At 37.6% G+C, this 25,675-nt stretch overlaps 1 protein-coding gene across 1 annotated transcript in view; it reads left to right on the top strand.

Moving 5' to 3' along the window:
- Positions 1-25,675, top strand: part of prom (prominin) — a 123,734-nt gene that overhangs the window by 77,936 nt on the left and 20,123 nt on the right. The window contains exons 5-10 of the mRNA XM_019050037.2: positions 2,259-2,354; positions 5,403-5,605; positions 13,179-13,314; positions 14,150-14,320; positions 16,299-16,398; positions 18,549-18,809. Of these exons, the coding sequence (XP_018905582.2) occupies positions 2,259-2,354; positions 5,403-5,605; positions 13,179-13,314; positions 14,150-14,320; positions 16,299-16,398; positions 18,549-18,809 (967 nt within the window). The remainder of the gene's footprint in view (positions 1-2,258; positions 2,355-5,402; positions 5,606-13,178; positions 13,315-14,149; positions 14,321-16,298; positions 16,399-18,548; positions 18,810-25,675) is intronic.

Genomic DNA, 25,675 nt, shown 5'->3' with positions numbered 1-25,675 from the left:
GTCTTGATTTCCGCAAGGACCCCAGAAAGCAAGGCGTCATATGTAAAATAAGAAAGTATCATTTCATTTAAAAAATTAGTCGCCATAACAACACCTACTTCTCTCTTAATTTATTCATTTTGGTATTGTCAATGTAATGTCACATACGGACTAAAATATAAAGCTTGTATCAAGTCACTTCTACTTATTTCACACGTGAACGTAAACTACTGGACAAAACATGTGCGCGGACAAAAAATCGTTGACAGAATGTCCTGAAACCCTTATCAAAGGAAATTTTATTGAGTTGCGGAAGCCAGAATCAAATACCGCGGCTACAAGTGCTGAATTTTTCGAGGTGTACTTGGCGAGGGGTCGTAATTGAGATAAGTCAGAGAATCGAGTAGCTTGAAAGCTTTGATGGAGATAAAAAAAAAATGTCCATAATTGCTTGCTACAGAGCTCTCAAAAATTGGAATGTCGAGAATCCTAAGTTTGGATCCGAAAGAGACAGAACAGGATCCAAGGTCCCTTTACCGGACATTCGTGAGATTCATACATCTATAATACTGCTGTACTAAGAAATAACGCCGTATGAGCATTCAAATAATGCCAAATTTCCTCTTGGAAAATACTTATTTTTAAAGAAAGTTGATACAATTTTTCCTTGACATTTTCTAACACTTCAGATCAAATTACGAACAAAATTCGCTGGAAAATCGAAAAAAAAATCATCACAAATTTCCTTGAAAATCCGAGATTTTTTTAAAGAAATTTGGCAACATCTAAGGGCTCACATGACGTTCTTCATTAGCACGACAGAATATAGGCTCAATTTCAGCTTATTATTCAAATATTTGCAAGGGAAAAATTTGAAGAATTTGAACTCTTATATACCCTCATAATAGTACTGATTCAAATAATTCTAAATATGAAACTAATTTGGCAACGGCCAGCAATGTGCATTGGGGACTCGACTTCGCCAAAAGACGGGTCATCGATCAGGTGTCGAAAAGAAGGGGCGAATTTTTGGCTCGGAACACAACGCGCCCCGTTGTCAAACGGCGGAAAAAAGAACTCGCCTACCGTCGACTCGAAGCTCCCTCCTACCGGAAAAACCACGTATATCCAGTTGGAAACCGATGGAATTACGCGGTTGTCGCTCACTAGGGCAGTATGTCCTAGGGAAATGATCATTTAGAGCTGCGATCTGGCAACCCATGACGAGGATTCGGTTAAAATTGCTCTTCGGGAGCAATAATCATTTCCTGGATGAGCTCGGAGGCAAGGTGAGACGTCGACTCGGCCGTAAATAAAAGGCTCGCGACACTCGCGCACATTTCCGGTTTCCGGTTCGGCACTTCCGGTCGCCTCAAAATGTCGTGGCTGGGTCTCCTTGAGATCTGATCGGACAATCTAGAGTACCTTTATTCCAAAAAGCCCCAGCCACTTAATAAATATTTTCGTCAATCTCAAGGTCACCCAAGCTTGCGACACTCGCGCACGTTTCCGGTTTGGCGTTTCCGGTCGACATGAAAAAATATCAAAGCCGTTTCTCGAAAATAACTTCCGTCCATAAGCAGACAGTTTCTACCCATAGGTAGAAAGTTTCCCACTTGATCCACTTGATTGACTTGATCCACTGTGTGACGGGTAGGCAGTTCCAAACGAAATCTGCTCGCGGCAAACAAATTTAATAACCCCTAATGGCTCTTTTGCCGGATGCAAGGCACCCATATGTTCCGATGTCCTGTATTAGCGATGGAACACGTCCAACTTCTTGCCAGAATCCATCAGGCGCCATGACAAAAGATCAAAACCGTTTCTCGAAAATAATGTCTGACCAGTGGTAGAAAGTTTCTACTCATGAGTAGAGATTTCCTCCCGATAGGTAGAAAGCTTCTACCCATAGGTAGAAAATGATTACCGATGGGTAGATATTACGTTTCACGATCAAAATTTCTTGATAATGGAGGGATAAGTTACGCCAAGTAGATGCATAAATCACTGTTTTATTTACCCAGATGCATGAAAATGGCCTTATGGGCCGAAATGCATCTGGGTAAATAAAACTGTAATTTATGCATCTACTTGGCGTAACTTAATCTCTCCCTTATCAAGTTTAATAGATGCAATATGCGCTCGTTCAAAACTTAACAAAATCTCTGGTTCATCTTTAGAAACACCTATGTGCAAAGATCAAATGATGCTAAATAGTTTGTTCCTAAACTGTGTCAGAAACTGTTCTTAAGAGCTGGTCTTCATATTTTTGTTCGCAGACATTGAGCCACTACTCGGAAAACCGGTTCAAATGGAGCTTGCTCAAGAGACTGGCGTGGATGTGGCTCTGATCACACTAATTGACGCTGCCAAAGGTAGGAGAACTTCGAACTTTTTTTTTGTGGGTTAATACAGTTCAAAAAAACCCGGAAAAACCCCTGTGAACTATATCGATGGCCGCAGTGCGAAACCCTGTATATCCGTCAGAGACATCGCACACTTCCTGTCATACTTTAATTTTTCTTTATATTAGTCAACGAAATTTCTTGATAATTTACTTCATTTTCTTCCTCATTAGCAGAATAATGTTTGTTAATATCAAGCAATAATACACTGGAAAAAAAACATTGGATCTAGAGTCCAGACTCTTGAAAACATTGACAAGAAAAAGGACTCTTGATTCAATCAGATTTAAGCTTAAATCAAAAGGAAATCCGCTCAAATTAAGAGGCTTGATTTTTTATTTAAGCTTAAATCTGATTGAATCAAGAGTATTTTTTCTTGTCGATGTTTTTAAGAGTCTGGACTCTAGATCCAATGTGTTTTTTTTCCAGTGTAAGTGCAAATCTCAGAACAAAAAGCAGAGCCATTTCAGTGCAGCGATTGAACTTAAAGATAAAATTTAAAGGTAATTTCATTGAATTCCTCGGGTACTTTTTCATGAGGAGTATCCCTAAAAATTAATATTGTGACGAGTGACAAATTTTACAATTTTGGTCAAAATTTTCATGTCCGATTTCTTCGAAAGACTCGTTCCACTGAGCGCCAGGAACCCGTCCGACCTCGGGATATTATCCAGGGTAGAAAGTTAGAATTTCACTTTTAAATGGGCTGCGATAATTGCGGGAAGGAGCCATCCGGTCTTCCAACCCTTGCGCCGCACAGTGGATTGAGTCCATTACTAAGGTCGGTGATGAAATGTTTGACTAAAACTGCAAATTTTCATGTTTGTTTCGTCACATTTTAAGTTTCAAGCGGTGCTCATGAAAAAAAAAATTTACGAGGAAACCAATGGAACCATGTTTAGACCCCCAAAAATGTGTAAAAACGGAGTTATAAGCGTTTGAAGTTTCCAAATTTTGTTCAACCTCTCCTACGGGCTTGATCCACTGTGCGTCGTTAAAAATATACATTTTGAAAGATCCGCTCAGCGCTGCAAGCGTGTGTTGTGGCGAGTCCATTTGGCTGCAGTCTGCACTTTCAATGAGGAGTCATCTTCCGTGAGGTTGCCGACGCAAGGGGAATTTTGCGAATTTTCTAGAAGCAAAATAGCAGAAGTATTCGCCCTCCAGCTAGAGCCCCTTTATACTGAGAGGTAAGACAACCCCCCCCCCCCCTCCCTTCATGGAGTCACAAACGGGAATAAAGATTACACAAATTTTAAGTTTTTCGTAATCTTTGATCGGCCCATTCTCAAATTCCTTCCTCCGTTCCTTCTCTCATTTCGTTTGTTCCTTGCCGAACCCGTAATTCTCTGGTCCATTCCAGTTTATGATCTTTGTAATTGGTGAACATGTAATCTTTATTCCCGTTTGTGACACCGTGGAGACCTAAAATACGGTAACCAATCAGAAATGGATTCACATTGTCTCAACTCTCAGTATAAAGGGACTCTACCTCCAGCAAGCTGATTTTCGACATTATGTTTTGGTGTACTGTGCGAGATATGACTGAGATTAAATTGAGCTGTCACTGAAAAAATTGTGAAAAAAATATTTTCAAAGATTAAAACGAAATTCTCTTTGATGTAAAGTAGCTTTTGTAGGTAAAGACATATTTTTATTCATACATTTATTTGTATTAAAAGAAAAATTATTTATAGTCCCTCTCATAATCCTTAAACCAGAAATCATATAATTTAAAAATCATTTCAAATAATCAATTAAATAAAAAACTAAACAATTTGTTATTGAAATGGACCGCATTACGTAAAAAGGAACCAAGCCACATCAGCACATATTCAACTGGGCAATTTAAGTTTTTACATGATAATGGTTGTGCGGGTTTTGGGGAAAATTTCGGTGAATTTTCTGCGTAGTACGAAGCAAATTCCTCAACGTTTTCAAAGGCATCCGCTCAAACGCTCTCCTATTAAAAATTAAATAGCTCTTTTTGTGCCGTAGGACCTCGATTTACTTTGCGAGGAAAGATCCGTACCTTTAAAGGATGCCTGTCACACTTAATATGTTGGAGCGCCTTCAATTTCGTATGATACTGTGCAACACCTCTGTGGTGAATTAGTTGCTTGAGGCGCCGCTGCACGTGGCGGCGGCACGGCGCCTACAAACATAAGGCGATACTTCAAGCACTGCGTGATGCGTGAAGTATCCCCTTAGGTTTGTAGGCGCCACTGCGCGTTCCGCGCTGTCAGCAAGCTGCGTTACGCAAAAAGGAACCAAGGCACATCAGCACATATTCAACTGGGTATTTAAGCTTTTACATGATAATGGTTGTGCGGGTTTTTGGGAACATTTCAGTGAATTTTCTGCATAGTGCGAAGCAAATTCCTCAACGTTTTCAAAGGCATCCGCTCAAAAGCTCTCCTATTAAAAATTAAATAGCCAAGTTAAATTTTCCAGTAGCTGATGTGGCTTAGTTCCTTTCCGTTAAACGCGGTCCAAATATGAGTATAATAGCTTAAACTTAGCTTATGTATTCCAGGAATAACACCAATATATCACTAATTGCTCCATCACAGTAACCCGTGTATCGGGCATCCTCTAACTATGTAATATCATCTTTATCATACAATTAATCATCAATCATACATTAATCATCGTGCTAAGGAAGAACGCCGTATTAACATTCGAGAGTTGCCAAATCTCCCCGAATTTAACGTGTATTTTTGAAGGAAGTTGTTCGTATTTTTCCTTGAAATTTTCAGATATCGTAGATAGATTAAATTGCGAACGAAATTGTCTGAAAAATTGGAAGGAAAATATTCATAAGTTTACCAGGAAATTCGTGTTTTATACATGGAACTTTGGCAACGCCTGAAGGTTCATACGGCGTTTTTCCTTAGCACGGCAGTATTACTGCATATATTTTTGAGTTAATGCTTCTTATCCCTCTACTTTAATTTGAATGAGTTATTTCTATTCAAAATATTGTAACTTCGACAAATTTAAATTTGTTGGTCTCAGAAACCAGGAATGTAGCCCGGAAAGTGGACGTACTGCTGTCTAACTGCAAAACGACCAAGTCGCTGATAACGACGACCCAGGAAAAGCTAGAGGAGCTCCAGCGGCAGATTGAGAGGTTTCGACAGCAGTGCTCTTCGGCCGAGAAACCCCTCTGCGATACCATCGAAACTTTCGACCTTGAAGTTGTCCTTCGTGTTGACAAGGTACAATATTCGCAAAATGGGTCAATTGAGCTACCCAAGTTGCATAAGGACCTATTTTCTGTCTAGCACTAATTTAAAAATTGTCTATTTTCTAGACAGAAAAAATAAAGTAGAGAGAAAATGGAAAGAAAATAGATGTATCAAATAGAAGTAAGAAAATTATTAAAAAAACTTATATTTTCTGTCTATATTCCGGACGCTAAATACAAGAGAAACAGATTTTTGCTGTCTACACTCTGTGTTTTTTCTATCTGTTTTCGGAACTTTAAATTTCTAAGAAATAGATAAAGAAAATATCCAATTTTTCTCTATTTTCCATCAGGTTTTTGAATACTCTATCTTAAGGAAATAGCCCTATCAATTTTCTAGACGGAAAGTAGACCCATTTTGTAGACAGGAAATAGACCTATTTTCTTTGGTAAATAGTGACACTCACTTTAAATTATCTGTCTACTTTCCATAATGCTAGCTACTTTTTCTTTATTTTCTAAATTTTTTTCATTATTTTTTTTCATAAAATATCTTCATTTTGCTACTTGGGTGGTCACAGAATCGTGTTGCAAAGCTTTATTCGTGTAGATTAGCTTAAAATAATAACATCTGTCCAAAAAGCAACTTTCTACGTTCAAAATGAACAGAGATATTGCGCTTTGAGAAATTCGTTATGACGTCATCCACCGCGGTAATGAAACCCTTGGTTTCTTCCACCTTGCTTTCATCAATCGGTGGGACTAACATTTGCAGTAGTAGTTCAACTTGGAACTCGGATAAAAGCAAGGCGGTAGAAACCAAGGGTGTCACTACCGCGGTGGATGACGTTATGGGACGAATTTTTCAAAGCGCGATAAGAATGGGGAAGCGTCAATTATGAATAAAAATACACTAAAACACTCTACACCTCTTTGGTGCAACAGAACTTAATTATCTTTCAAGAAAATCCCATCATGTCATACCTGATCCGGATAAACCTTTTGATTTGTATCAGCTAAAGGCTCTTATATTTTTCTCGTGTACAATAACTTCGCGACGGCGCCGGCGCACAGTGCGGCATGCTTATGGACGATGTGGACAAAAATCGTTACAACGATGAAAAAAGGATTATTGGCCCAAGAAGATGTTGATTCAGAAGTAATTTTTGCCGTAGAATCCGATTCTGAAGCCAAAAATTCTCTATGATTGGAATTTTGGCCTCAAAAACAAGATGGCTGCCGAAAAAAAAACCTCAAAATGATCCTCTCAATAATGCAACATTTGAATTGTACGGATGCAGGTCTTTGAGGTGTCAATCCATATGTAATTTTTCCCGTAGAATCCAATTCTACAACCTAAAATTCCCTAGAACTGAAATTTTGGCTTCAAAAACAAGATGGCTGCCAAAAAACCTCAAAATAATCCTCTCAATAATACAAAATTTGAATTGCTCGGATGTAGGTCTTTTAGGTATTAATTCTTATGTAAATTCTCCCGTAAAATCCGATTCTGAAGCCAAAAATTCTCTAAGACTGAAATTTTGGCTCCAAAGCAAGATGGCTGCCAAATAAGCTAAAAGTGATCCTCTTAATAATGCAAAATTTGATTTGTATGGATGCAGGTCTTTGAGGTATCAATTCTTATGTAATTTCTCACATAGAATCCAATTTTGCAACTTAAAATTCTCTAGGACTGAAATTTTGGCTTCAAATACAAGATGGATGCCAAAAAACCTCAAAATGATCCTCTCAAAAATACAAAATTTGATTTGTATGGATGCAGGTCCTTGAAGTATCCATTCTTATGTAATTTCTTCCGTAGAATCCAATTCTAGGTAGAACCTAAAATTCTCTAGGAATTAAGTTATGGCTTTAAAAGCAGTATGAAAAAAAAAAATGAAAAAAAAAAAAAAAAAAAACTCCTCATTAACGGAAAATTTGAATAATACGGATGAGGTAAGTATTATGAGCCACAAGATTTCAGTTTGTCCATTCTTCATGAAGAAACCTGAAGTTGGGTGAGAAATAACTAAATATTTCTTTTTTATTTTTGTAGGGATGATAATTCCATGCACCAAAGATACCTTCTTGATCTTTACAATAGAATGAGCAAATGCACAGTTGGTTCCTCTACAGATTTCTAAATACACATATCTGCATGATTCATTAAAATGAATCAAAAGCACACTAATTATCACTGACTTGTATGAAGAACACTACAAACCAAGTGACGAGCACACATGCCGTCTCCCAAAACAGTTGTTTTTGGCCAAATGAATGCAGCCTATAATAACAGCCTGAAATATATTTCCCTTAATTTGACGCCAAAGTATAGTCAGTGGCAGGAGTAGGTAATTAAATCCATTAATTAGTGATGTAGCATCAGGGAGGCACTTTCTGAACCTCTGCGCATGCGCTTAAGCATTCTGCGCTTTGGGCAATGCTGATTCTACATGAGAAATTATGACATCATAGGATTTGTGCTGCAGCGCAAATGACTTTTAACATGATACAGGTCAAATCTTGGCATGACATATTAAAACAGAATCCTTCTCAAATCATCAAGGAGAATATATCCATGACTAGACTGATAATGGTTGGCATCATGTTATGAAAATGCAGGAAATAATGGTAATTTTAAGAATGCAGAAATTGGGAGCTAAGCATTTTAACACCTAACTTCCTAATTAAGGGTCCTGAATGAAACGAAATGCAGGCCCTGATTTGCTCAAATATAAAGGAGGAAATAAATTTTCTATTGAGTAGAAAGAAAATGAAACTCACCACGCAAGTGTCCTAAGGACAAACCAGAAGGAAAAATACTCAAGAGTAAGTATTTAGTCACACACCACATTCAGGAGTATTTCACTCATTCTCATAATGATTGAAAACACCACTGATTCTCCCATTCAAAGAGCACAGCCTTTTATGAGCTTCAAAAACTAAGGAACGATTAAGAACTGTATAGGATGGTAAGCACCGAACATGACTTGATTAACGCGCACAGTATTCAATGTGACGATAAGTAGGTATAGATGAATTATCACTGCTAAATTTTTAAACAAAGCTGAAGCACAATATGTGATCATGCCATTTGTTTAAATAATTATACAGCTACTATTGAATTGAGCAATGGATCTTGCTTTCATGAGAATTAGAGGTTATGCTGTTGACGTACCGCACTATCTGAACTCAGCGTAACAGTCAATACTCACTAATCAAGAAATTTCACTTGCTGAAGGGAGGTAAATTGTAAAGGCAGACTTTACCTGAACAATAGAGAAACCTTACTTCATTCAATTATGGGAAGAAAACGTTTGGGGCCTGAGATATCAGGTCATTCAATTCACTGAGAGTGAGAACATTGAAAATCATACATTCTGCCGGGTAAAGGTAGAAATCCGCACTTCGGCTGAAAGCTTAATACATTTGAAATAAGAAGGTGTAAATATTTGTTACCATGGTTAAGAATGGACAACGAAATCCACAAATCTCCAAGTACTTATTAGCACCGAAGACTCACATTTCTAGTGATAGCTATTCTATGTTTCACCTCCGGTTAACTGAACGAAATAGATCACAATTTTCTCGCTAAATCTGAGAGAATTTACTTCGGCACATGCACATGATTTGAGCTAAATACGATTGTATCTAGTGATAAGCGAGACACAAGACACAAGATTTGTTTTGTTTTGTTTACCATGAACGCTGTTCAGCGGGATTTGGGAATTCCCGCATGGGAAAACCCATACTATGTTGCCGCCTTCAAAAATTGATGCATTTTAGGTTGAAAACATAACACTTAACTTCAAATAACAAAGAAAGTAGCAGCAACATAGGAAAATCCTTTGGCACAGTCATTCTAGGACATATAAGGAATAAGAAAATGCTAATATCTCAGGATATTTTGCGTATTTCTCGAGAAAAGTCCATTTGAAGTTGGCAACCTCGAATAAGCCCTATGCTACCCATGTAAAATCCACGTATGCACTTATTACTCAAATTTAAAGTTCTTATAAAAAAATTATTAGCAGCAACATAGGAAAATCCTTTGGCACGATCAAAGTATGATACCTAAGGAATAAGAAAATGTTAACGTCCAGGAGTATTTTGAGTATTTCTCGAGAAAAGTCCATTTGAAGTTGGCAACCTCGAACAAGCCCTATGCTACCCATGTAAAATCCCCGTATGCACTAATTACTCAAATTTAAAGTTCTTATAAAAAAATTATAAGCAGCAACATAGGAAAATCCTTCGGCACAATCAAAGTATGATACCTAAGGAATAAGAAAATGTTAACGTCCAGGAGTATTTTGAGTATTTCTCGAGAAAAGTCCATCTAAAGTTGGCAACCTCGAATCAGCCCTATATGTTAGCAATGTAAAAACACCGTCAAATACCCAAACTTTAACTTCTTATAAAAAAATTATAAGCAGCAACATAGGAAAACCCTTTGGCACGATCAAAGTAGGATACATAAGGAATAAGAAAATGTTAACGTCCAGGAGTATTTTGAGTATTTCTCGAGAAAAGTCTTTTTAAGTTTTTAGTCTTTTCCCATATGTTTTCAATGGGGAAATTCATTCCCGAGATTTTTCCTTCAACTTTACCGGCTTATCCATGGTGATCTACGAATGAAAATCGCAAATAAACTATCATTCCTTGTCAGAAAAACGTTCCTCACCATGAATATCAAGAAAAATTGTGCATTTTCAAAAAAAAAATTTTGACGACTTTTTCGATTTTTGTCCACGGAGTGCCGCACTGTGCGGCGTGACGCGGCGTTTCAAGCTACTATCTCGTGACAGTGATGTTGCACGTTATTATCTTTCTGCCTAAATCGAGTCACTTTTTTCACCAATAAAATTCAAAAATCGAGATAAACATTATTAAATACGGATGCTAGAACTCAGTGACTTTTTGGACTACCGCTCTCTTTTCGTGCCGTAGTACCTTGATTTACTTTGCGAGGAAAGATCCATGCCCTTAAAGGATGCCTGTCACACTTAATATGTTGGAGTGCCTTCAATTTCGTATGATACTGTGCAACACCTCTGTGCTGAAATAGTTGCTTGAGGTGCCGTGGCACGCTGCGGCGCAGCGAGCGACCGGCCAGCGCATTGACGCCTACAAACCTAAGTGGATACTTCAAGCGTTACGCAATGCGTGAGGTATCCCCTTAGGTTTGTAAGTGTCATTGCGCGTTCTGCGCTGTCAGCACGCTGCTCTGCTTTGTTAGGCTCTAATATTGAAACTCGCGAAGTCAGCGTTTTCCAACTCATGATTTTGAAATGTTTGCACACTGTGAATGAACTATTCTCAATTAAATTGATGGAAAAATATGTATTGAAGATAAATATAATGTTTGTTTTGTATATATTAAGGTGGTTATAGGTCAAATTTAATGATTCCCAAAGCACTCTAATTTTCTCTCTGATACTTTGTACTTTTACTGTGCTGCAGCGTGATATACGCTCAACCGAGCGCTTAAAATTTGACGTATTTGACTCCTAAAGATCAATGTACAAATAGGTTAAAACTAAAACATTTCGTGTTTCGAGGTTTTTCTCCTTCTTCTATTCATTTTTCAATAGTTCTTTTCAACAAAACTACGGCACATTGGGATTAATATCGATGCCATCGCTTAAAAAGTGTTTTACAATTAATTGCCAAGTTTTAAATAAGTAAATCTTTTTAAAGTAAAGGAATATTTTCATGTTTTTATAGATACGTATAAAAAGTATCTTAATATTTAATTTGAAAAATAGAATGAAATTGTGAATCAATTACTGTACTAATTGCGAGGGGCGTTGGTTCATTTGAAAGGTGTTGTTCTCAATGCTTCGGGAAAACTATAAATTATTTTCTGGGGTTCGTCCCCGATTTTTAAATCCCTAAAAACTCATAAATTGGATGAGGGGAAGTGGGGTTTTTTGTTTTTCGGAAAAGTTTTGTTGCTACGCATCTTACTTTACTGTTTGCTGTCTTTTTATCAGCTGTTTTCATTCAACAATCATCATTAAGTGAGGTTACTTCCAACACTCAACTGCCATCAACTTACATTTTTCTTTTCCCGCGTTTTTTTTTTTTTTTTTTTTTTTTTTTTTTTTTTTTTTTACGGTTTTTCATGATTGGTTCCATATTTTTCCTATTGCCAATTTTTCCTCATTAAGGCAATAACCTCCAAGTTTTTTTTCTCATTTCCGATCAGAACTTTTCACGCTGTTTCTTTTCAATGTGTATAAATATGTTTATTATTAATTTCCATTTTCATTTCATCCTTTTTCTTCTGATTTATTTTTTTTAATTTAAAAATTGAACTTTTCAGTTATGATTTTGTTAAAATAATAATAATTTTTACTAATTTTAATTTTAAATTTAACAGTTGTTATGAGTGAAATTTTCAATGACCGAGGCGGTCGTCCTCCAAAACGTGGTCGCGTTTTCCAGAATTCTTCGCATGTTCGTTTAGTGAAGCAAGAACTTAACTCTGTTATTAGTATAGAAAATCAAAGTTTCATTTCTTCATTTCGGAAGTATAAAATTGATGATCAGAACTTTGATGAAAATTTTGTTACCAAATTTTCAGTCGGTTCAATGAATATAATTTGTCATCATTGTGATGCTCGCCATTTTCAGGGTGACATGTCCAATGGTCATTTTAATAACTGCTGCCAAAATGGCTTAATTTCTTTAACGAGTATTCGGACAAATACCGATTTGAAATCATTATTTTTATATTCTCCAAATTTCATAAAGCATATCAGAAATTATAATAGTGCTGTTGCTTTTGCCTCTTTCTCTGTAAATCGAATTGATATTCCGGGTGATGGACCTTATTGCTTTAAATTTCAAGGATCCATATATATGTAAGTTTATTTAATATTTACCGTTACGTAACGTACTTTTTTCAGTTTCTCAGTCCGTCCCTCCCTCCTTCCCACCCCTTAACGCATCCGGAATGCAGCTGCATTCCGGATGCATTTAAAAAATAAAAAAAGATCTTCTTTAAAATTAGTTTGAAAACAAATGTAAAACCTAAAAAATAATTTTGTATGAAGATTAAAACAAAATTTTAGTTTAAAGTTTACTAAATAAAATTACAATTTTTGAAAACATTTGTTATATTTATTCTCTCAAAGAAATAATTAGACCCGATTCAAAGACAAAACAGAAAATTAAATGAAAATAAATAAAAAAAAAAAAAAAAATGTGAAAGTGAAAAGTGTACAGGAAAAATAAGGGGCTGCGAAGCAGCCCCATAAGCCCCTAGTTTATTTTATATCGAAAATTTTAGGGATTGAAATAAAACCAAATTTTCAGCAATTATAATTTGAAAAGGTGAGACAAAATAAAAAAAGGCGGTATACTACGTATACGCGCCAAAAGTGGGCCTAATCGAAACAGAATCGTCTGATCACCCTCAAAAATCTGAAAGATACAAAGTTACGTCAAAATCTGTAAATGTCCTCACTTCAGTGCCTGATGTGAAAGTGAGACGGAAAAAGTTTTTTTCAAAGATTATGTCCAGAGCTGAATTTTAAAATTTCTTTAGCATACATTTTAAATGAGGATTGACTAAAATGTTCTGGTTATCTTTCCAGACTCTCGGTGATAGCAAACTACAGTACATAAGACGCTTGGAAGATGAGACGCTTAACTCTCTGGTCAAGAACTTGAGTGATCTATTTCATGACATACCTAAAAAAGTTGGCCAAGACACCAAGGACTTGCGCACAGGTAAGTGTTCTGATATTTGCGAGACTCAAAACAACAGATTTTCGAAATTCCACAGTTTGCGATGAAACAATGCTGCCATGTTAAGGAAACATGCCGTATGAACCTTCATGCGTTGCCAAAATGCCTTGGATAAAACACGAATTTTCTGGTAGGCTTATGAATATTTTTCTTCAGATTTTTCAGATAATTTTGCTTGCAATACCGTCGAAAATTTCTGAAAATTTCAAGAGAAAATATTAATATGTTTTCTAAAAAATGAACACTTTATTAAAGGAACTTTGGCAACTCTCGAAGGTTCATACGACGTTCTTCCTTAGCACGGCACATGACGCCACATCTCGATATAGTTTTAATACCTCGATAGCAGAAACGTGCCGTAACAAACGAACATAAACTCTGAAGTGAACTCTTCATTTAAATCTATGTTCATGTTCAATAATCGATTCTGAGTGAGACAGCCTATCTCACCTAGAATCGATGTGTTTAATGGATTTAAATGTGGAGTATCAACAGTTTTGTCACTCTGCTATGATCAGCTCTGAGGCCAGGCCGAGATGGTAATAATATATTGTACATCGTCAACGGTGGGGGGTAAAGGTGTTCCACAGTTCATGCAACTCAGCAAGTATTTTTTCTATCTTGAGGAAATATTTTTCCATTTTGATCACAAGAATTTGGTCCCATAATTTGAATTTTCGTGATCATAAAGTGGGGGAAACGAAGTCAAAACTTGACCAGTTATAATTTTTGGTCATGTTTGAAATCCACGAAGTTCCTTAGAAAATGATTGCAAATGATGCGATGACTATCTTTTTTTCTATGTCTTTCGTGATAGAAATCTGGACCAAGTTGATCCGACGTCAAAAAAGGATAGAGAACTCGTTAAAAAGTTTTGATACTTTTTCGGAGGACCTTTCGTCAAAAATCGACCAACTATCAGTCACTTCGGTGGAATTCGTACGCGAAGCAAACGATTATGAGTTGCTTTGGTACATTATTGCGTCAGGTAAGGAACGTTTGTTTTTGTCCTTCTCAGGTTACTAACGACATCGTCCGAGGAGTAAAAATTCAAAACATTTCAAGCGCAACCTGGTGCTGCTAGGATTGTGTAACTGTTTCCTTCATTTAATTTAAATCTAATGGAATAAGAATAATTATTATTAGATATTGAAAATAAGGCTAAATTTTAGACGAAAATTCCCAATAAAAAGTCCACAGAGCGAAAATTTTTAGGTTCCTTCATGAGAAAAAACATGCACAATCTCAGCAACATCTCCTGGTGTTTTTCAGGTTTTGAATACACACTGTTCATGGATCCCAATCGGTAAAGTGGAGCAAAACTTAACGCATTGACTAAATGGAGAATTTGCATGCAAATTTTTTATTGCTTCATCTGAAAGTGCTTGAAGAGCTGATTTCACAGTATTTTTTATAATTTTTTCTGATATGGGAAATGGTATAGAATTATAGAAATAGATTTAAAAGTAAGAAAATGCACCGCCTAGTGACGTAATCGAGCGGCATTTCCCATTTAAAGACACGTATTTTTGCTAATTAGATCATTCTTTCATATCTTCTCCATTAATTGCTCAATTCATGAACCAAGGGTATCCACGTGTTCGGTTACTCAGTAGTTTCGACTTAAACACGAAATTCGTCAAATTTCAGACACCTGCAAATTCTCTATTGGTGGGGCTATCCCGCTATCTTGAAACTTTCCTCATGACGGAATGGATTTAAAGATCAACTAGTGAAAATTTAAAAATACCCTGCCACAAGTTGTATACGTTTAATATTATTAATTTTTAAAAGTTAGTCGCTAAAAGATTTTAAAGATTGAAATTATTTTGTTTTAACAACATACGCTTAAAAAGTAGGCGTTGGGTATAATTCTTTCCATTTCGTTAAAAGTTTTTCTTGAGTTGGAGGATACATTATGAGGAGGTCATAGAATAATAAAGATTGTTGGAATAATCAGAAAAGCTAGAGTAATAAGTGTGTGTAATAAGAGTTTTGTCGTTGTAAAATTTGCAACAAAGCTCTAGCAATATTTTTTTTAAAATTCCACACCACCAGACTAATTGCGCTCAAAATGACTAGTGCACCGAAGAAAATGTGTACAAAATTTGAATATACGTAAATTTGTCCAAACCGTTGGAAGCCATCTTCAGCACCACAGATAGCTTCATTCACTTGAATAATGAAGTGAAAGGATGCATCCCATTAAGGAGGGTAGTTTGGCCCTAACTTTGGTCGAAAATTGAAACAGCTTAGAATAATGCCATGTATGGTCAAATCGACTCTTAACCACCTACGCTGTGTGAATTTGTCCTTATTTGAGGTGTTTTTGAGAGGTTTTTGCCTGATTTATCAGCGCAAAGTAGTGAAGTTTTGCAGTTTTCTCGAATAATTACTCATTTTCGGTCCTAAATTAGATTTGTTTATGTATGAGCGCAAACGACTACCACTTTCATATTCGAATATGCTAATCTTTAGTACACCCATTACAAAGTATTTAAAGGAGAACGTGTTTGTCGCTTGTGCTCATACATAATCAATCTAATTTAGGACCGAAAATGAGCAATTACCGAAAATTACCAAATTACCAATTTACCAATTACCAAAATTAAATGAGGCAATTCCATTTTTAGGAAAGAATTTTTGCGCGGACTCCTTTAAAAATTTTAAGGAATTTGCCTTGTACCAAATGTATATGCAGGAATTTAATGAAATCCGCAAAAATCCGCACAACCGTTTTTATGAAAAAATTAGCCCAATTAAATTTGGCAATAGCTGATGTGGCTTAGTTCCTCTCTGCTTAACGAGGTCCATTTCGTGCACGATTGAATCAATTGGACTGCCTATTATCAAAATTCAGCCATTCCCATAAGGTTCATAATTAACGATTTGATCTGACTTTACACTTATCTCCACTTAAATCGAGCGAAAGAACTATCTGCTTTTAAACGGTTTGGTTTTTTTAGGGGCGTTCCTGTTGATGAGCATGGTATGGTTCCTTCTACTTTTCGGTCTCATTTGTGGATGCTGCGGAGCTGATCAAAAGGCTCGAGCTATTTTCCTCTTGTAAGTATTGAGAGAAGTCTTAAGTCCAAGCCTTAGGTCTTAGTCTTAAGTCTTAAGTCTTAAGTCTTGTAAGTGTTGAAAGTGTTCTACTGGTAACAATATTAATTAAAGAGCTAAAATATTTTTCAACGTGTATTATACGGTTGTTTTCAATCCGCCTTCAGCTGCGTCCGCGGCAATTGTTGTTACGAATATGTTGTGCGTGCTGATTTCAGCTCAGTACATACTTGACTCTTTGAAGGCGTTTTATGTGCGCTGATTCGTTCGTTCTCCGACAGACTGCGCTACTTGCGCACATAATCCGCCTTCAAAGAGTTGAGTATGTAATGAACTGAAATCAGCACGCACGACATATCCGTAACAACAATTGCTGCAGACGCAGTAGAAGGCGAATTGCTCAGTTAAAGAAAAGACTATGATTGGAAGTCTGCATATAACGAAAGAGTATGCGTTCTATCGACATGAATCGAACGAAAAATAAAGACATGAACCGATCAACACCAATTCAATGGACACATAAATAAAAAAGCGGATCAAAATCAGTAAAAAACTTTTATTTACTATGAAAATTTCAAATTGCGGAATTTTGAGTCCTGACACTTGCGAGAGCTCAATTGTCTATCTGAATCAAATCGCGTACTACAACACTTTTGGTAGGCTTCTTAAATGACCAATGTACCTCCCCACCTTGTATTGTTCATAGTGAGAACAACACTCAACAGCTAAGCCGAAGCACCATAATCGAAGTTACCATCTTTTCATACCGCAGAGACTGTCACGGTGAATAATCCATTTTCTACCCCTATATCCATTGCAACCACCCGCCTCTCCCGATAGGACCCCCCTACATCCATTTTGTCCTCTTTATCTATAGCTTTGCCTATCAATTCAACAATCAACCCACTGTTCCATTTGTTTCTTTTCTGACCAGCGGACCGAAAATTGAAAATAACAGACAAAGCTATAGACAAAGAAGACAAAAGAGATATGGAGGGATCCTATTGGTGGAAGCGAGTGGTTGCAATGGACAAATGAGGTAGGTAATAGACTAACTAAGGACGAAACCCACGAGGGACCCGATAGTTAGTCCATCATTTTCTCCCTTAGTCTATAGGAACCACCCATTTCAACCAACAGGATAACTCCATGCTCCCTATGTCTTCTTTGTCTATTGCCATGTCTATCAATTTCAATAATCGGCTCGCAGGACGGTGTTCATAATGACGTGCCTCTTGATCTCGTTGTGGTTGTTGGCGCTGGTAAGCTTGGTAGTGAAATTGATAGACAAAGCTATCGACAAAGAGGGCATGGGGGTATGGAGCGATCCAACCAATAGGTTTGAAATGAATAGTAGGTAAATGGACTGCATTTTGCAATTTGCAACTATAAGCTCTGACTCTTCTCAGGAAACACGTATGTGCACAGGGAACCTAATGGCACATACGTTGTTTTTAAACCGGGCTAGAATTTATAGTTCCAAATTGCAAAATGTAGTCCAAATGATGGACTAACTATAGGGCCTCTCATGGGTTGCAGTTCGTTACTCTATTGCCTACCTCCAATGTTCATTGCAACCACCCGCTTCTACCAATAGGATTCCTCCACATCCCTTTTGTCTCCTTTGTCTATAGCGTTGTCTATCAATCTCAACAATCAGCCCGCAGTTGTGAAATGAGTTTTCTTCGTACAAATTTGAAGATAAAATAAAAAAAAAAATCAAATTTGGTTCGCTTCAGTCCTAGAAAAGTGAATTTTTAAAGCCTATCTCTATTTTGTGCGTGTCCAATGTCTCCTCCCCCTCCCGCCCACACCAAAACAGCATGGTTCAGTTTTTGAAGCCGTATACTCTGCGGGCCGATTATTGAAATTGATAGACATTGATTAGACAAAGAAGACATAAGGAGTATGGAGCTAACCTGTTGGTTGAAATGGGTGGTTCCTATGGACTATAGGGAAGAAAATGATGGACTAACTATCGGGCCCCTCTTGGGTTGCCGTTACTTAGTCTATCACCTACCTCCTTTGTCCACTGCAACCACCCGCTTCCACCAATAGGATCCCTCCACATCCCTTTTGTCTCCTTTGTCTATAGCTTTGTCTATCGATTTCAACAATGAGCCGGCTGTTCTATTTGTTTCTTCTCCGACCAGGACGGTGTTCATAATGACGTTCCTCTCGATCTCGCTGTGGTTGCTGGTGTTGGTGAGTTTGGTGGTGGGCGGCCACGGGGAGGCGCTGGTGTGCCGCCCTCTCTACGAGGAGCCCACGTTCTCGGCCCTGAGTCAGGTCATCGACGACCCCGGTATCATCTTCCAACCCCCCGAGGAAACAACCCCTATGAAGCGCGGCTTCTTCTCCAACCTCCTCCGTGAGAAGAACCGCATCGACATTCCCATCAAGGATATGCTCAGGTGAGCGTGCGTATTCATAGTCGTTTTTTAAACACACTGGGAAAAAAAACACATTGGATCTAGATCTAGAGTCCAGACTCTTGAAAACATTGACAAGAAAAAATATTCTTAATGGACCACTAGACAAGGTACGAATTTCAGCATTCTGATACAGGTTTCTTAACCGAAATTTCACGTAGAACACGATGCGTACAGCAAAAATTATCGCAATTAACTCCTTACGAAGATATTTAATGATTCTTGATGCGTGAATTCAAACCCCCCGCTCATGAAAACTCAATGCTATACGTGATTCACATCGCGCGCTAAACGTCATCATGACAGTCTCTGCGATATAAAAATCTGACAACCTCAATCTTGACGCTTTGGCTCAGTTAAAGCAAATTGCATATGAACAACACATGGTAGGAAATGAACGTTTGCTCGATTGAGATGCTCGCTGAAACCGTTGTGGTGCGCGATTTGACTTACGTTGAGCTTTGAGTTTCTTGTGAGCGGGCCTTTCAAATTCCTCATAACCAATGTGAAATAAAAACGTTAATATCTTCCTTAGGAGTTGATTTCAGTAATTTTCGTTGCGCAAATCGTGTTCCGCGTGAAATTCTGTTTCGAAAACATGTTTTAGAATGCTTAAATTCGTACCTTGTCCAGTGGTCCATTCAATCGGAGTTTTGCTTGAATCAAAACAAAATCCGCTTAAATTAAGAGGCTGGGTTCTTGATTTGAGCTTAAATCTGATTGAATCAAGGGTATTTTTTCTTGTCGATGTCTTTAAGTGTCTGGACTCTAGATCCAATGTGTTTTTTTCCAGTGCAGTATCTTTCTTTAGGCGGCCTCATATACTGCCGTGATAGCGAAGAGAGCAGTAAGAGCAAAAATAAAGGAGCTTGGAGGACAAGGTGCATAAGTGCAGCTTTTATACAAATTGAGATAATAATGGTTTCAACAGTCTTAACGCATATTCTGTGAAAAATTAGCTTTCAAATTTCAATTTTCAAGCATCAAAAAGTCACTTTGAACTTTCTTGCTCTCCTACGCATCAATGTAATTTTGAAACTACAAACACTTATTTCTCGAAATAGGAAAAACTGATCTTGTGCGCCTTGTCCTCCGAGCCCTTCAAATGAAGTCTTGAGAAAACGGGCTCAGAAGCTTCCGACCGAAAAATTGTATTGAAAGAAGCCTCCGTTCCTTGTCAAATTGCTACATTCGAAAGACTCTTATGAATCGGTTGGATGATTAAAAATCGACCGATTTCAATGCTGGGTCATTGTTAGACAAGACAGCCGTAAGTGCTATTCTCTGCATGCTTTCGTGGTTGCATTTGGGACGCAGAACCAACACATTTTTAGGTTAGAAATTGGCAGAAGAAGGCGGCACTTTACTTGAAGGCACTATTTTCATTGCTCTCTGGAGGAATAATGTCACTTACTGCTGTTTTGCCTGGGACTACGTCATTTTACGGCTTTCTCATGTGTCTCTTTTTATACAATTAATATGAATTTTGCTGTTTTTGCTATTTCAGTGCACTGAAAAAACACTCCGGTCGTGGAAGCCGTACTTACGGGCTATATAGAGATACCGTCCGTGTTCCGGGCTCAGAGGCCGAAAGTCCCGAGCGTAGCACCCGGAGCAGTCGAGGTGCTCCGGGTGTTACGCCCGGAACTTTCGGCCTCTGAGCCCGGAACACGGATAGTATCTCTATATAGCCCGTAAGTACGGCTTCCACGGCCGGAGTGTTTTTTTCAGTGTGATCTTATCTAAAAGAGATTAGACGAATTTTGAAGGAAACTCGATTTTGGAAATTTTAAACTTACTGCTCTCTGCGCTATTAAGGGTTCCGCAGCTTTGGTTACGTAAAATAAGTCTAAAAATGGGAGAAGTCACGTATTTTAATATGTGCAGATGTGTGCGCTCAGAGAATTTTTTTCTCTCCATCTCTCTCCTCTTTTTGTACATGCCTGATGGTTCCTCGGTCTTCCATACTTTCGCACTGTGATGTTTTACATCTCGAAGCTGCGTAGAGCTACGAACCATCTATCTGTCGCAGGCAAATAGTAAAATCAGGCATTTTGTCAAATGCCTAGGCAAATAGTCAAATATTCTAACTTAGAGCGAAATTCTAATTCTTTTCCTAATTTCAGACAAAATAATTCATTGCTCCTGCAAGAAAAAATTTTCAATAAAAATTTGCACACACACACTAGTATTTTAAACAATTTTTAGCTCCTGAAGAGTCACTGATCTTGAAATTTTCAGCATGTCGTAAAATACAGAATTTTCGGAATTTCAACATTTAAAAATAAGAGAGGCAATTGAAGAGGAAAAGACAATAAGAGTTCGTAGGTTTGATGAGTTATTTTTCCAAAAATAGTGAAAAATCGTGAGCTCTTCGCCATAAATACACAAAATTTTGTAGACCGTCAAAATTTGACTATCTGCCTAGGCATTTGACAAAATGCCTGATTTCACTATTTGCCTGCGACATATCGAAAGATTCCCGAGAAGAATCTTTCCTGGCTCGGCCATCCGCGAGCGCATATTTCACTCGGCTCAAATGAGCTGGGTGGTGAGGACGGAGGAAAGTGCAGAAATATGAAGTCACTTTTATTTATCTCCTTGCACCTCCCCCCAACTTTATCTCGTTGTCCCCCGCCGACGCCGGGGGGAGGGGCGGCGGCGGAGAGCACTGCAGTCTTTTAGCGCGGGTTTAAAAAAGCGGAATAATCTTATCGGAAAGAAAGAAGGTTGGCGAATGGTGAGAATGGGAGGGGCCGTGGAATGAGATGCCCGGATGCCAAATTTTTCCCTTTTACACTTCTCTATCAAAAATTCTCACATTAATGAGTTAATCGTGGCAGAAACGACGTATAAACTTGTTATTGTTGGTCACATTGTGGATAATAAGACAAAAAAACTAAAACGAGAGGATTGCATCTCGGAAAAAGGAACCAGAAGCATTGCAATGATGCTAAGATTGTGCAACTTCATCATTTGCAATAAAATTACTGAAACCATAAAAAAATACGAAACATAGTAATTTTTGTCAGAAATTTATAGTTTTTAGCGAGTAAAATAGGAACTGTTAATGCATAATCAGGTTTTCTTCCAAGACAAAAGAAGATGCACAATTTTAGCAACATTGCAATGCTCCTGGTTTCTTTTTGCAAACTGCGATCCAAGTGGCCCGATTTATATGTGGATCCCATTTATCAAAGAGGAACCAGCGTGATTACAGTGCTGTAAAAATGTTGCTTCTTCATAATCATCTAAAAAATCTTCCCACCAAAAACTTGTTAATTTTAAAGAGAATAATTGCGTAAATTTGAATTTTGTACATATATCAAGTGTTTTTGAAAAAAAGAGAAGAAGTTGCACGATTTTGAAAACACTATAATCGAGCTGGCTCCAGTGGCGTGGCGTGAATTGCGATATATCAATTGATCGGCTATTGAACCCTGTGGAAAATTATCGATAAACAGGGTGTTCGCAGCGAAAACCTTAGTAATCGATTATTTACAACTGCTTCAAATGGGGAAATATTGATAGATTGCACAGCACGCCACGCTGGTTCCTTTTTGCTAAATCCGATCCAATTGCAATAGGGTTATAAAATATTGCTGGGTCCGTACTATTTGGCGGGAAAACAAGACCAAAAAACTAAAAAATTTCAATCGGAATAGAAAAACGTTTAGCTCTAAAAATGAGTATTAGTAAAACACGTGGTTACAAATCTTAATGTCACTTAAGTGGTTGCCTAGCTTAACTATTGTGCATAACTTAATACTGAATGAGCTAAAACCACTGATCATTTTTACGGATTTTTTTTTTTTTAAAGGAAAGGAGAAGGGCAGGGTAGTAATTGTGCTTCTTCTTTAACTCTTGTGTGCAATAGACCCATTCAAGCATATTTTACTTAAAACTGAGAGAGAATGAGATGAAGGAAAAACTGTCAAAGTTTAAAAGCCTGAATGAACATTAACATCTTTACTAAGCGCACACTGTCGTGCTGAGGAAAAGCTCCGTATGAAAATTCGAGAGTTGCCAAGTTTCCTTTGATAAAAATTTATTTTTGAGGAAAATTAATAATATTTTTCCTTGAAATTTGCAGGAACCTTAGATCACAATACGAACAAAATTCTCTGAAAAATTGGAAGAAAAATATTTGTTAGTTTACCAGGGAATTTGTGTTTTATCAAAGACAATTTGGCAAAGCCTGAAGGTTCATACGGCGTTTTTCCTTAGCACGGGAGAGTGCTTCTCATAACATTTACAAGAGGATAAAAAAAGGGATAGGAAGCCGGCATGTTTTGGCAACCGGTGGAAGTAAACAGAGGAAGCATCCAAAGAAGGAAGCATCAGCGATAAGATCCGGCTAGGGGGGGGGGGGGGTGTCCGGGATGGGAAAAATTAACTGGAGTAGAAGGGGGGTGCGGGTGACTAGGAGAAAGACACAGCAATAGTGGTTCGGATTCGGTGTACAAAAGAGACATTATAACTCTTATTTGTTGATATATTTCCGCCTTTGCCACATTTTATCAAGCAGATACTGTAGATCGAGGTGAATCTAGGTGTTTTCTCAGTAATAAAATTAAGGATAAAACGAACCGAAACACGCATTTTTTTAACTTTTCAAAGCAACATGCTATTGTAATTGATAATTTATCGTATGCAGTTCAGGTTTAAACCCATCTTCAGCAATATAATACAATAAATCAAAACATAAAACAACGAGATTATTTTCTAAGTGTTTTAATCTTGATTCAACACGAAAGAAAATTTTCTCAAGCATCCACCTGCAAGAGCGTCATTTTAATATCGATGGTTAAAGTACGAGACCGCATATCTCCATCGCCGTGTTTCAAAATGTCCGCTCCTATTTTATTTTTTCGAAGAGGAACAAGTCAACTTCGTAGCTTGGAATTTGAATATTCTACCAACAGATAAGAAAAATCGAGGAAGTTTTCAAGAAGTTACGCTTACTAGTTTTTCCATGTAAAAATAAGGATGACTGGACTGCCGTGCTAAGGAAAAACGCCGTAAGAACCTTCAGGCGTTGTCAAGTTTCCTTCGATAAAAACTTATGTTACTGGGAAAATTGTAAATATTGTTTTCAAAAATTTCAAACAATTTTGTACGCCATTAAATCTAAGATTCAAAAATTTCAAAAAAATGTGCATGAATGTAGTCAATAATGCATGTTTTATCTAGGAAAATTTGGCAACTTTCAAATTTTCATACGGCGTTTTCCTTAACACGGCAGTAGAAGTCTACAACGTCGCAAACAGAGATACGTGGTTTTGCACTTTAGCCATCAATATGTTCCGAATGAAATTAGTTTTTGAATTAACAAAATCTCTCAAAGTCGAGGTCGTAGTGTTTAGGATTCAGGGTCAGATTTAGGGGATGGACCATGGCGGCAAATTTTGCGATTTTTTTAATGTAGGTATCAAAAAAAATCGGATTCTGAAAAAAAAAAAAAATTACAAACGAGAAAAAACGACAAAATCTCTCATTTCCTGAGAGTGTAGATATAGTAATTTCTAATTTTGTCGTCTTTTGGTAACACAAGAGACAACACCGTAAATTGTTCGAGTTAAGAGAGAAACCAAAACGGAATTTGGCCTAAAGCGGCGAGGCTCGGCGCAGAGAGCAATGATGACGGGGATTTGATGAGATGAAAAAGAGAAGCCCTTGGCGCGGTGGTCGGCACGAAACGCATAGCGCCTACAAGACTGCATGAATACTTCACGCATTGCGCCAAACAGTGCGATCGGCGAAACGCACAGCGCCTACAAGACTACGTGAATACTTCACGCATTACGTCAAACACAGTGCCGTCGACGATCGGTGTGAAACGCATATTGGCGCCCACAAGACTGTAGGAATACTTCATATACTTGCGCCATAAACAGGGCGGTGGAAGCAAAAAATATTAAACCACATTTATGGGTCGAAACCACGAAAACCATAAGTTTTCGTGAATTGATTTGGAGTAGTTTTTCATATAAAAAATAATGTATGACAAGAAGTCTGCGAAGTCTCAAACTGAGATACGTGGTTTGATAGTTTCACCGCCGAGTTACGGGTGTCTTACATATCGCTATAGCCTAACAAAACAAAAAATATCCTATTTATAAAATTGAAAATAAAATATGTAGATTAGTAATCATCTATACTATTTCTAAGAGGTTTTTTAATGATTGATAGCAATTTAAAAAAGAATTAGGGCTTCTTTCAATAAAATTTTTCGGTCAGACGCTTCTGAGCCCTTTTTCTCAAAGGTTTTAGCACTTACGGCTCAATTTCGCTATCACAGTGAATATCGTCACCTTCCGGCCAAAGAATCACAAGCGTCATGCGAAGTTTCAAAATTTCCGCCACCATTTTATTTTTTTTTTTACAGAGAAATTGTTCAACGAAGCTGTCCGAATATGTCACTGAATCTTCTTTGTGCTGCCGATGAAATTCAGTGAAATTTTCAAGCAGAGTCAACTAACAATTTCTCTGTAAAAGAATAAAATGGCGGCGGAAATTTTGAAACGTCGCATGGCACTTCTGATACTTTGGCCGGAAGGTGACGATGTGCTCCAACCTAAAAACCTTGGGTCTCCAATGCTAGAATATTCCTTACACATTCACACTTTGCTCTAAGCTAACAATTAGACACAGCCTTTGAGCAGTGGCGTGGCGTGCTTTGCAATGTACCGATTGTTATGCCATTTAAATCTATGGAAAAGGATCGATAAACAGGGTGTTCGCAGCGAACACCTTAATAATCGATTCTTTACCATATGTTTAAATCGCATAACTATCGATCCATCGTAATTCACGCCACGCCGCTGCCTTCGAAGTATTTAATCCCT

Source organism: Bemisia tabaci, chromosome 9 (genome assembly GCF_918797505.1).
Source record: "Bemisia tabaci chromosome 9, PGI_BMITA_v3".
NCBI lineage: Eukaryota > Metazoa > Arthropoda > Insecta > Hemiptera > Aleyrodidae > Bemisia > Bemisia tabaci.
This window is presented reverse-complemented; position numbering and strand designations above follow the sequence as displayed.